The 14,324-nt window shown below is 50.6% G+C and overlaps 1 protein-coding gene across 1 annotated transcript in view; it reads left to right on the forward strand.

The window, feature by feature from the left end:
- LOC116937080 (3'-5' RNA helicase YTHDC2-like) overlaps positions 1 to 14,324 on the forward strand; it is a 58,840-nt gene that overhangs the window by 18,558 nt on the left and 25,958 nt on the right. The window contains exons 11-13 of the mRNA XM_076062180.1: positions 854 to 919; positions 12,118 to 12,296; positions 13,308 to 13,404. Coding sequence (XP_075918295.1) covers positions 854 to 919; positions 12,118 to 12,296; positions 13,308 to 13,404 — 342 coding nt within the window. The remainder of the gene's footprint in view (positions 1 to 853; positions 920 to 12,117; positions 12,297 to 13,307; positions 13,405 to 14,324) is intronic.

The following is a 14,324-nucleotide window of genomic DNA, read 5'->3' on the forward strand; positions in this document are numbered from 1 at the left end:
GACTTGTGGAGGCAACGCGTTTGTTCAATAAACGCTTTAACAGCAACGGTCTCAGCCTTCGCTAAGGCTGCAGCCATTTTTACTCATCACCTAGGGAGGTGCAGCCTCTGGACGATCGCGAATTTACACCGGACTACAGCCCTCAGCTCCTCCGGCTACGAGTGACCTAGGGGAGGCTCCTCTGACCACTGGCCCACTCGGACACGACCCTTAACAAGGACGTCTGGCCGCGGGTTGCCAGAGTCTCTCACCACTGGCCCACAGAGTCCCCCGCCCTTACAAGGACAGCGGGGCTAGGGGGTCCCCAGGGTCCTGGCCAGCTGCTGGTCTTCTGGCTTCTGTCTTGGACTGGCCCCGGACACGTTGAGAGATCCCGGCTTTTAAACACCTCCCCTGTGTGTCAGCCTCTGGCCACGCCTCCCTTCCAGAGAGTTCCAAGGGGGGGGGGGAGGTCCCGGGGGATCCTAGAACACCCCGCAGCCGCCTTCCTGCTTTTGGGCTGTTAATAACCGGGGTGGCCTGCCGGATGCGAATCGACAAACCTTCAGCAAGCGGACCTAACCGCTCGGCCGCGTCTCCGCCGTTTTTCCCCGTCGCCCGACATCCGGCCACGCGGTGCCTGACGCCCATCTCGTCGCGAGCAACATCCGCCTCTCCCCCTGGTTTAGTGTTTTTGGGTCCGACAGACAGTCAAGCGCTGGTGCGGCCTCCCCTCCGCAAGATGCGCCGCCCCGTGCTCGTTTTCCCGGTTCGGCGCAATCGCCCGGTGCCGGCGCGGTCGAGACGACCCCCCCCCACCCCGCCCCCCCGCCCCCCAAATGCCCTTGCCTTGTTTTTTTTTTCATTTCCGCAGGAACGCTTTCGACTGGGCGAAGAAATTCCATGAATCGGACATGGCGGAGCTCCTGGAATCGTCTGCGTACGTTATCGGCGATGGCATCGCCTTATTCGGGCACCGGTTTATTGTAATTCATCGTAGACGGCAGCGCGGCGGTGCCACTTGCGCCCCGCAGCAAAACGGGGGCCTGGATTTGATGCCTGACTCGGGATACTTTGTCCGTGTTGTTGAGTTTGTGCGCTCCCTCTCCACGGCTGTCGTGGCTTTTCCTTCCAGCTTCTTTGGTTTCCTCCCAAAGCTTAAAAGCAACAAAAAAGAACATACCGCGTCATTAGCATTGGTCACACATCCCAGTGCTGAGAAATGTATCCTGCGCATTACTCAATTGGGGGTGTCACGCGTGACGGCAATATTTATTCCGTTTATTTTTAAATGAAATAACTCGGCGGCATCTTCATGGAAAAATTGCCTTGAGACTCAGTGAGGCTTTCCTGGGTACTTAACAGTCGCAAAAAAAGATCATCATGTTTCAATCCACTGGAAGAATGCCTCTCAAATACGTCTCGTCTCTCACAACCTCACGATGCAACAATCTAACCCGGAGACAAGTCTCTCACAACCTCACGATGCAACATTCTACCGCTGAGACAATTCTCTCACAACCTCACGATGCAACAATCTAACCCGGAGACAAGTCTCTCACAACCTCACGATGCAACAATCTAACCCCATAGACAAGTCTCTCACAACCTCACGATGCAACAATCTACCCCAGAGACAAGTCTCTCAGAACTTCACGATGCAACAATCTACCACAGAGACAAGTCTCTCACAACCTCACGATGCAACAATCTACCCCAGAGACAAGTCTCTCACAACCTCACGATGCAACGATCTGCCCCGGAGACAAGTCTCTCACAACCTCACGATGCAACAATCTTCCCCGGAGACAAGTCTCTCAGAACCTCACGATGCAACAATCTACCACAGAGACAAGTCTCTCACAACCTCACGATGCAACAATCTACCCCAGAGACAAGCCTCTCAGAACCTCACGATGCAACAATCTACCCCGGAGACAAGTCTCTCACAACCTCACGATTCAACAATCTTCCCCAGAGACAAGTCTCTCAGAACCTCACGATGCAACAATCTACCCCTGAGACAAGTCTCTCACAACCTCACGATGCAACATTCTACCTCATAGACAAGTCTCTCAGAACCTCACGATGCAACAATCTACCCCGGAGACAAGTCTCTCACAACCTCACGATGCAACAATCTACCCCTGAGACAAGTCTCTCACAACCTCACGATGCAACATTCTACCCCTGAGACAAGTCTCTCACAACCTCACGATGCAACATTCTACCGCGGAGACAAGTCTCTCACACCCTCACGATGCAACAATCTACCCCAGAGACAAGTCTCTCACAACCTCACGATGCAATAATCTAACCCCGGAGACAAGTCTCTCACAACCTCACGATGCAACATTCTACCCCTGAGACAAGTCTCTCACAACCTCACGATGCAACAATCTACCCCTGAGACAAGTCTCTCACAACCTCACGATGCAATAATCTACCCCGTAGACAAGTCTCTCACAACCTCACGATGCAACAATCTACCCCAGAGACAAGTCTCTCACAACCTCACGATGCAACAATCTAACCCCTGAGACAAGTCTCTCACAACCTCACGATGCAACAATTTGCCCCAGAGACAAGTCTCTCAGAACCTCACGATGCAACAATCTACCCCAGAGACAAGTCTCTCACAACCTCACAATGCAATAATCTAACCCCGGAGACAAGTCTCTCACAACCTCACGATGCAACAATCTACCCCTGAGACAAGTCTCTCACAACCTCACGATGCAATAATCTACCCCGTAGACAAGTCTCTCACAACCTCACGATGCAACAATCTACCCCAGAGACAAGTCTCTCACAACCTCACGATGCAACAATCTAACCCCATAGACAAGTCTCTCACAACCTCACGATGCAACAATCTACCCCAGAGACAAGTCTCTCAGAACTTCACGATGCAACAATCTACCACAGAGACAAGTCTCTCACAACCTCACGATGCAACAATCTACCCCAGAGACAAGTCTCTCACAACCTCACGATGCAACGATCTGCCCCGGAGACAAGTCTCTCACAACCTCACGATGCAACAATCTTCCCCGGAGACAAGTCTCTCAGAACCTCACGATGCAACAATCTACCACAGAGACAAGTCTCTCACAACCTCACGATGCAACAATCTACCCCAGAGACAAGCCTCTCAGAACCTCACGATGCAACAATCTACCCCGGAGACAAGTCTCTCACAACCTCACGATTCAACAATCTTCCCCAGAGACAAGTCTCTCAGAACCTCACGATGCAACAATCTACCCCTGAGACAAGTCTCTCACAACCTCACGATGCAACATTCTACCTCATAGACAAGTCTCTCAGAACCTCACGATGCAACAATCTACCCCGGAGACAAGTCTCTCACAACCTCACGATGCAACAATCTACCCCTGAGACAAGTCTCTCACAACCTCACGATGCAACATTCTACCCCTGAGACAAGTCTCTCACAACCTCACGATGCAACATTCTACCGCGGAGACAAGTCTCTCACACCCTCACGATGCAACAATCTACCCCAGAGACAAGTCTCTCACAACCTCACGATGCAATAATCTAACCCCGGAGACAAGTCTCTCACAACCTCACGATGCAACATTCTACCCCTGAGACAAGTCTCTCACAACCTCACGATGCAACAATCTACCCCTGAGACAAGTCTCTCACAACCTCACGATGCAATAATCTACCCCGTAGACAAGTCTCTCACAACCTCACGATGCAACAATCTACCCCAGAGACAAGTCTCTCACAACCTCACGATGCAACAATCTAACCCCTGAGACAAGTCTCTCACAACCTCACGATGCAACAATTTGCCCCAGAGACAAGTCTCTCAGAACCTCACGATGCAACAATCTACCCCAGAGACAAGTCTCTCACAACCTCACAATGCAATAATCTAACCCCGGAGACAAGTCTCTCACAACCTCACGATGCAACAATCTACCCCTGAGACAAGTCTCTCACAACCTCACGATGCAATAATCTACCCCGTAGACAAGTCTCTCACAACCTCACGATGCAACAATCTACCCCAGAGACAAGTCTCTCACAACCTCACGATGCAACAATCTAACCCCTGAGACAAGTCTCTCACAACCTCACGATGCAACATTCTACCCCAGAGACAAGTCTTTCACAACGTCATGATGCAACAATCTACCCCTGAGACAAGTCTCTCACAACCTCACGATGCAACAATCTAACCCCTGAGACAAGTCTCTCACAACCTCACGATGCAACAATCTGCCCCGGAGACAAGTCTCTCACAACCTCATGATGCAATAATCTAACCCCGGAGACAAGTCTCTCACAACCTCACGATGCAACATTCTACCCCTGAGACAAGTCTCTCACAACCTCACGATGCAACAATCTACCCCTGAGACAAGTCTCTCACAACCTCACGATGCAATAATCTACCCCGTAGACAAGTCTCTCACAACCTCACGATGCAACAATCTACCCCAGAGACAAGTCTCTCACAACCTCACGATGCAACAATCTAACCCCTGAGACAAGTCTCTCACAACCTCACGATGCAACAATCTGCCCCGGAGATAAGTCTCTCAGAACCTCACGATGCAACAATCTACCCCAGAGACAAGTCTCTCACAACCTCACGATGCAACATTCTGCCCCAGAGACAAGTCTCTCACAACCTCACGATGCAACAATCTACCCCTGAGACAAGTCTCTCACAATCTCACGATGCAACAATCTACCCCAGAGACAAGTCTCTCACAACCTCACGATGCAACAATCTACCCCGGAGACAAGTCTCTCACAACCTCACGATGCAACAATCTAACCCCGGAGACAAGTCTCTCACAACTTCACGATGCAACAATCTACCCCTGAGACAAGTCTCTCACAACCTCACGATGCAACAATCTACCCCGGAGACAAGTCTCTCACAACCTCACGATGCAACAATCTAACCCCGGAGACAAGTCTCTCACAACCCCACGATGCAACAATCTACCCCGAGGACAAGTCTCTCACAACCTCACGATGCAACAATCTGCCCCGGAGACAAGTCTCTCAGAACCTCACGATGTAACAATCTACCCCAGAGACAAGTCTCTCACAACCTCACGATGCAACGTTCTACCCCTGAGACAAGTCTCTCAGAACCTCACGATGCAACAATCTACCCCGGAGACAAGTCTCTCACAACCTCACGATGCAACAATCTAATCCCGGAGACAAGTCTCTCACAACCTCACGATGCAACAATCTAACCCCAGAGACAAGTCTCTCACAACCTCACGATGCAACATTCTACCCCAGAGACAAGTCTCTCACAACCTCACGATGCAACAATCTACCCCTGAGACAAGTCTCTCACAACCTCACGATGCAAAAATCTAGCCCAGAGACAAGTCTCTCACAACCTCACGATGCAACAATCTACCCCAGAGACAAGTCTCTCACAACCTCACGATGCAACAATCTACCCCAGAGACAAGTCTCTCACAACCTCACGATGCAACATTCTACCCCTGAGACAAGTCTCTCACAACCTCACGATGCAACAATCTACCCCAGAGACAAGTCTCTCACAACCTCACGATGCAACAATCTACCCCTGAGACAAACCTCTCACAACCTCACGATGCAACAATCTACCTCAGGAGACAAGTCTCTCACAACCTCACGATGCAACAATCTTCCCCTGAGACAAGTCTCTCACAACCTCACGATGCAACAATCTTCCCCTGAGACAAGTCTCTCACAACCTCACGATGCAACATTCTACCCCATAGACAAGTCTCTCAGAACCTCACGATGCAACAATCTAACCCCGAGACAAGTCTCGCACAACCTCACGATGCAACAATCTAACCCCGGAGACAAATCTCTCACAACCTCACGATGCAACATTCAATCCCGGAGACAAGTCTCTCACAGCTTCACGATGCAACAATCTACCCCTGAGACAAGTCTCTCACAACCTCACGATGCAACATTCTACCCCAGAGACAAGTCTCTCACAACCTCACGATGCAACAATCTACCCATAGGACAAGTCTCTCACAACCTCACGATGCAACAATCTAACCCCAAGACAAGTCTCTCACAACCGCACGATGCAACAATCTACCGCAGAGACAAGTCTCTCACAACCTCACGATGCAACATTCTACCCCAGAGACAAGTCTCTCACAACCTGACGATGCAACAATCTACCCCAGAGACAAGTCTCTCACAACCTCACGATGCAACAATCTAACCCCAGAGACAAGTCTCTCACAACCTCACGATGCAACAATCTGCCCCGGAGACAAGTCTCTCAGAACCTCACGATGCAACAATCTACCCCAGAGACAAGTCTCTCACAACCTCACGATGCAACATTCTGCCCCAGAGACAAGTCTCTCACAACCTCACGATGCAACAATCTACCCCTGAGACAAGTCTCTCACAATCTCACGATGCAACAATCTACCCCAGAGACAAGTCTCTCACAACCTCACGATGCAACAATCTACCCCGGAGACAAGTCTCTCACAACCTCACGATGCAACAATCTAACCCCGGAGACAAGTCTCTCACAACTTCACGATGCAACAATCTACCCCTGAGACAAGTCTCTCACAACCTCACGATGCAACAATCTACCCCGGAGACAAGTCTCTCACAACCTCACGATGCAACAATCTAACCCCGGAGACAAGTCTCTCACAACCCCACGATGCAACAATCTACCCCGAGGACAAGTCTCTCACAACCTCACGATGCAACAATCTGCCCCGGAGACAAGTCTCTCAGAACCTCACGATGTAACAATCTACCCCAGAGACAAGTCTCTCACAACCTCACGATGCAACGTTCTACCCCTGAGACAAGTCTCTCAGAACCTCACGATGCAACAATCTACCCCGGAGACAAGTCTCTAACAACCTCACGATGCAACAATCTAATCCCGGAGACAAGTCTCTCACAACCTCACGATGCAACAATCTAACCCCAGAGACAAGTCTCTCACAACCTCACGATGCAACATTCTACCCCAGAGACAAGTCTCTCACAACCTCACGATGCAACAATCTACCCCTGAGACAAGTCTCTCACAACCTCACGATGCAAAAATCTAGCCCAGAGACAAGTCTCTCACAACCTCACGATGCAACAACCTACCCCAGAGACAAGTCTCTCACAACCTCACGATGCAACAATCTACCCCAGAGACAAGTCTCTCACAACCTCACGATGCAACATTCTACCCCTGAGACAAGTCTCTCACAACCTCACGATGCAACAATCTACCCCAGAGACAAGTCTCTCACAACCTCACGATGCAACAATCTACCCCTGAGACAAACCTCTCACAACCTCACGATGCAACAATCTACCTCAGGAGACAAGTCTCTCACAACCTCACGATGCAACAATCTAACCCCGTAGACAAGTCTCTCACAACCTCACGATGCAACAATCTACCCTAGAGACAAGTCTCTCACAACCTCACGATGCAACAATCTACCCCTCAGACAAGTCTCTCACAACCTCACGATGCAACAATCTACCCCTGAGACAAGTCTCTCACAACCTCACGATTCAATAATCTACCCCGTAGACAAGTCTCTCACAACCTCACGATGCAACAATCTAGCCCCAGAGACAAGTCTCTCACAACCTCACGATGCAACAATCTACCCCTGAGACAAGTCTCTCACAACCTCACGATTCAATAATCTACCCCGTAGACAAGTCTCTCACAACCTCACGATGCAACATTCTACCCCAGAGACAAGTCTCTCACAACCTCACGATGCAACATTCTACCCCAGAGACAAGTCTCTCAGAACCTCACGATGCAACATTCTACCCCAGAAACAAGTCTCTCACAACCTCACGATGCAACAATCTACCCTGAGGCAAGTCTCTCACAACCTCACGATGCAACAATCTACCCCAGAGACAAGTCTATCACAACCTCACGATGCAACAATCTACCCCAGAGACAAGCCTCTCAGAACCTCACGATGCAACATTCTACCCCAGAGACAAGTCTCTCACAACCTCACGATGCAACAATCTAACCCCATAGACAAGTCTCTCACAACCTCACGATGCAACAATCTACCCCAGAGACAAGTCTCTCAGAACTTCACGATGCAACAATCTACCACAGAGACAAGTCTCTCACAACCTCACGATGTAACAATCTACCCCAGAGACAAGTCTCTCACAACCTCACGATGCAACGATCTGCCCCGGAGACAAGTCTCTCAGAACCTCACGATGCAACAATCTACCACAGAGACAAGTCTCTCACAACCTCACGATGCAACAATCTACCCCAGAGACAAGTCTCTCACAACCTCACGATGCAACAATCTACCCCTGAGACAAGTCTCTCACAACCTCACTTTGCAACAATCTACCCCAGAGACAAGTCTCTCAGAACCTCACGATGCAACAATCTACCACAGAGACAAGTCTCTCAGAACCTCACGATGCAACAATCTACCCTGAGACAAGTCTCTCACAACCTCACGATGCAACAATCTACCCCAGAGACAAGTCTCTCACAACCTCACGATGCAACAATCTGCCCCGGAGACAAGTCTCTCACAACCTCACGATGCAACAATCTGCCCCGGAAACAAGTCTCTCACAACCTCACGATGCAACAATCTAACCCCAGAGACAAGTCTCTGACAACCTCACGATGCAACAATCTACCCCTCAGACAAGTCTCTCACAACCTCACGATGCAACAATCTAACCCCGTAGACAAGTCTCTCACAACCTCACGATGCAACATTCTACCCCAGAGACAAGTCTCTCACAACCTCACGATGCAACAATCTGCCCCGGAGACAAGTCTCTCACAACCTCACGATGCAACATTCTACCCCTTAGACAAGTCTCTCACAACCTCACGATGCAACAATCTACCCCAGAGACAAGTCTCTCACAACCTCACGATGCAACAATCTACCCCGGAGACAAGTCTCTCACAACCTCACGATGCAACAATCTACCCCTGAGACAAGTCTCTCACAACCTCACGATGCAACAATCTACCCCTGAGACAAGTCTCTCACAACCTCACGATGCAACAATCTACCCCAGGAGACAAGTCTCTCACAACCTCACGATGCAACAAACTACCCCTGAGACAAGTCTCTCACAACCTCCCGATGCAGCAATCTACCCCGGAGACAAGTCTCTCACAACCTCACGATGGAACAATCTAACCCCAGAGACAAGTCTCTCACAACCTCACGATGCAACAATCTACCCCTCAGACAAGTCTCTCACAACCTCACGATGCAACAATCTACCCCTGAGACAAGTCTCTCACAACCTCACGATGCAACAATCTACCCCTCAGACAAGTCTCTCACAACCTCACGATGCAACAATCTAACCCCAGAGACAAGTCTCTCACAACCTCACGATGCAACAATCTACCCCTCAGACAAGTCTCTCACAACCTCACGATGCAACAATCTACCCCTGAGACAAGTCTCTCACAACCTCACGATGCAATAATCTACCCCGTAGACAAGTCTCTCACAACCTCACGATGCAACAATCTACCCCAGAGACAAGTCTCTCACAACCTCACGATGCAACAATCTAACCCCTGAGACAAGTCTCTCACAACCTCACGATGCAACAATCTGCCCCGGAGACAAGTCTCTCAGAACCTCACGATGCAACAATCTAACCCCAGAGACAAGTCTCTCACAACCTCACGATGTAACAATCTACCCCTCAGACAAGTCTCTCACAACCTCACGATGCAACAATCTACCCCTGAGACAAGTCTCTCACAACCTCACGATGCAATAATCTACCCCGTAGACAAGTCTCTCACAACCTCACGATGCAACAATCTACCCCAGAGACAAGTCTCTCACAAACTCACGATGCAACAATCTAACCCCTGAGACAAGTCTCTCACAACCTCACGATGCAACAATCTGCCCCGGAGACAAGTCTCTCAGAACCTCACGATGCAACAATCTACCCCAGAGACAAGTCTCTCACAACCTCACGATGCAACATTCTGCCCCAGAGACAAGTCTCTCACAACCTCACGATGCAACAATCTACCCCTGAGACAAGTCTCTCACAATCTCACGATGCAACAATCTACCCCAGAGACAAGTCTCTCACAACCTCACGATGCAACAATCTACCCCGGAGACAAGTCTCTCACAACCTCACGATGCAACAATCTAACCCCGGAGACAAGTCTCTCACAACTTCACGATGCAACAATCTACCCCTGAGACAAGTCTCTCACAACCTCACGATGCAACAATCTACCCCGGAGACAAGTCTCTCACAACCTCACGATGCAACAATCTAACCCCGGAGACAAGTCTCTCACAACCTCACGATGCAACAATCTACCCCTGAGACAAGTCTCTCACAACCTCACGATGCAACAATCTACCCCGGAGACAAGTCTCTCACAACCTCACGATGCAACAATCTAACCCCAGAGACAAGTCTCTCACAACCTCACGATGCAACAATCTACCTCTCAGACAAGTCTCTCACAACCTCACGATGCAACAATCTACCCCTGAGACAAGTCTCTCACAACCTCACGATGCAACAATCTAACCCCGTAGACAAGTCTCTCACAACCTCACGATGCAACAATCTACCCCAGAGACAAGTCTCTCACAACCTCACGATGCAACAATCTACCCCTGAGACAAGTCTCTCACAACCTCACGATGCAACAATCTACCCCTCAGACAAGTCTCTCACAACCTCACGATGCAACAATCTAACCCCAGAGACAAGTCTCTCACAACCTCACGATGCAACAATCTACCCCTCAGACAAGTCTCTCACAACCTCACGATGCAACAATCTAACCCCGTAGACAAGTCTCTCACAACCTCACGATGCAACAATCTACCCTAGAGACAAGTCTCTCACAACCTCACGATGCAACAATCTACCCCTCAGACAAGTCTCTCACAACCTCACGATGCAACAATCTACCCCTGAGACAAGTCTCTCACAACCTCACGATTCAATAATCTACCCCGTAGACAAGTCTCTCACAACCTCACGATGCAACAATCTAGCCTCAGAGACAAGTCTCTCACAACCTCACGATGCAACAATCTACCCCTGAGACAAGTCTCTCACAACCTCACGATTCAATAATCTACCCCGTAGACAAGTCTCTCACAACCTCACGATGCAACATTCTACCACGGATACAAGTCTCTCACAACCTCACGATGCAACATTTTACCCCGGAGACAAATCTCTCACAACCTCACGATGCAACATTCTACCCCGGAGACAAGTCTCTCACAACCTCACGATGCAACATTTTACCCCGGAGACAAATCCACGCGACCACGGGGAGAACGTGTAGACTCCAAATATACAACGCGTCACGGTCAGGATTTACCTGGCACTTGCACAAGGGCTAATTTTCACCACACTGTCGCCATGTCAGATGTTCCGTCCGGCACTGAAAATCAATGTTAGAAATTGTTTTTATCGTTAAAAAGGTTTACACGAGTTTGAGACGTGATTTGACTACTTTTTTAATGAGTGGGCTTGGGCAGGATGAAGATGAGAACACGACCGGCCAAGATACACATTCACCGTGGAGATTAAATCAGTAATTTGCAGGTGCCTGGATAGATTCTTGCATTGCAGGACCATGAGGGATGGTGACAGCTTGGGATGTCCCTGATCCAGCTGTAGATCGATCATGGCTTATTATTAATATGTGGCCAACGCTCTTAAACCTCTCTCACTGCCTCTGTCCACCCAGCAGTGTGAGGCGCCACGGTGGCTAGGAGATGTTAACTACCTCGCCTGATATACAGGAGGTCGTGGATTCAATCCTGACCCTGACGCCTGCTGTATATGCTCTCCCCGTGGTCACCTGGATTTTTCTCCGGGTCCTTCGGTGTTTCCCTCCACATTTTTAGAAGCACGCGTGTTAGAGTGTTCGTCTGCTGTACATTTCCATGTGATAAGCCGCTTCGTTGAGCTATCATTTGTGGCCGGGTCGCTATCGAAAAAGAGCAATGTAGCTCAGTGGGCCTTGCCTGGTAAAATACAAAAAATACTTTTAGTTGAATTCACCACCCTGTTTTTTCTCGCCCGGTCTCCCAGGGCTTCGGTAGGCGAGCCCGGGCCTGACCAAAGCAAGCTGGCGAACGCCAGCACCGAGCTTAGCCCCGAGTGCCGTGAGCTGCTCGGCGTCTACCACCACACCTTGGACGACGACGACAAGGTGGACCTCGATCTCATCCTGCACCTCCTCAACCAGATCTGCCAGAGCCCCAGCGATGGTGGGTGCCATCCACCGCGCCCCGGCCGGACGACGGCGGCGATGGTGATGGTGGTGGTGATGATGGTGGTGGTGATGGTGGTGGTGGTGATGGTGGTGGTGATGGTGGTGGTGACGGTGGTGACGGTGGTGACGGTGGTGATGGTGATGATGGTGGTGGTGGTGGTGATGATGGTGGTGGTGATGGTGGTGGTGATGATGGTGGTGATGGTGATGATGGTGGTGGTGATGGTGGTGATGATGGTGGTGGTGGTGATGATGGTGGTGGTGATGGTGGTGGTGATGATGGTGGTGGTGATGATGGTGGTGATGGTGACGGTGGTGACAGTGGTGATGATGATGATGGCGGCGGCGATGATGATGATGATGGTGGTGGTGGTGGCGGTGATCGTTATTATTATGATGGGAATGATTTGCTGTTGACACAACTGCCCTCCATCACGCTGCGAGCGTCTCGGAGCGATTTGCGCTTTTCACTGGTGACATCTCAACAAGACTTTTGAAAGGGCAACCCCCCCCCACCAGTGGCAGCTGTCCCTGTGCGCCACGAGGTGACACGGCACCTGGCCTGTAAGCGGGGCATTAGTCTGGCCAACAAGAGGCAATGATCACCGCTTTGTATAATCCCAGAGAAGCAATTTGCAAGGGTGTTTTTAAAGTCTACAAATAATCATCATAACACCGGCATGCAGTTGGAGAACATCTCTGCTGTATAGCTGGAGAAAGGAAGTGCTGTGGTTCCCCAGGCAGCGGCGGATCCAAGCCAGCACTTGGATCAATTCATGTTCACGTGTTATGAAGAAGAGCTGTTGCCTGAAACGTCGCCTATTTCATGTTTGATGGCCACGTACTGAATAGACTTTTCAAGAGTAATCACGCCTTCAAATGACAGACAGACAGAGAGAACTTGTGCATTGACTCTTTCAACCTCAGCTGATAGAGCTTTAAACAAATACCGTTGAGCTCTTTGCTGATGTTTGTTGTTGGTGCTGCTGGTGCTGCTGTTGTTCAGGAGCTGTGCTGATTTTTCTGCCGGGCTACGATGAGATCATCGCGCTGCGGGACCTCATTCTCTGGGACGACAAAAGATTTGCGTGGCAGAGCCACAAGTGAGTACGCTTTACCCACCTTCCCGACTCTGATGGGTGGCCTGCCGCTGCGGACGTGCGTGCGTACGCGTCCGGGAGGAGGTACGGGCTCGTGTCCTACATACAGCTCGGCGGCGTTTTTTGGCCCTGTTAGCCGCCCGCCTGCACGCATGGCCATTGGCGCTCATACCCTGCGTACGAGGGGCCCTTGACGACGGCGATCGTCATCGTCGTCGTTTTCTGACTGTGAGCGCCTTGTGAAGGTTGCCACCTCGCACGCGGAAACATTTCTCTCAACTCTCTCGGCGACCGCGAGACCCTTCTTCCGTTCAGCTCCGTCCGTGATATTTTACCGAAGAACTCTGCTCGAGAACGCTCCTAGTTGCGTCCCATTGGTCAGATTGCTCGTGGACATTTTTTTTTTTATCATCGAGGCAAAGGACGGGGCCCGTCGCGTCTCACTGCGACGCGCGTAGTACACACCGTCAACGTCAACTAAACCGGTTGTGAAAAGCAAGAGGGTAGAAAGATGGGGAGCAGTCCCGCTGCCCCAAACCAGACTGGTCCCCACTGAAAGGGGTAAATTGTTCACTTGATTCGCTGCCTTGACCCGGCTTCTTGCATTTGCAAATTGCGCGTATTACGAAATAAGACGGAGCGGGTAGGAGGGTGCGACGTTCACCTCCCTGGCCTCGTGAATGCAGGAGGTCGTGGGTTCGATGCCGACCTTGTGACCCCTGCTGCGTATTTGGAGTCTGCGTGTGTCTCTCTCTTCCGCGTGGTCGCGTGGAATTTTCTCCGGGGTCCTCCGGTTTTTCCCTCGCGTTTAAAATCACCGTCACGCGTTCGGAGCATTTGGCCGCAGCGTGTTCCCGCGCGATAAGCCACTTTGCCGAGCTGCCCTTTGCTTTTAAGTAAGAGCTGCATAAGCTCAGTGGGCC

The sequence above is a fragment of the Petromyzon marinus genome, unplaced genomic scaffold, assembly GCF_048934315.1.
Source record: "Petromyzon marinus isolate PM22_M1 ecotype Great Lakes invasive population unplaced genomic scaffold, UKy_Petmar_22M1.pri1.0 PM_G_Scaffold_53, whole genome shotgun sequence".
In the NCBI taxonomy this organism is placed as follows: Eukaryota; Metazoa; Chordata; class Hyperoartia; order Petromyzontiformes; family Petromyzontidae; genus Petromyzon; species Petromyzon marinus.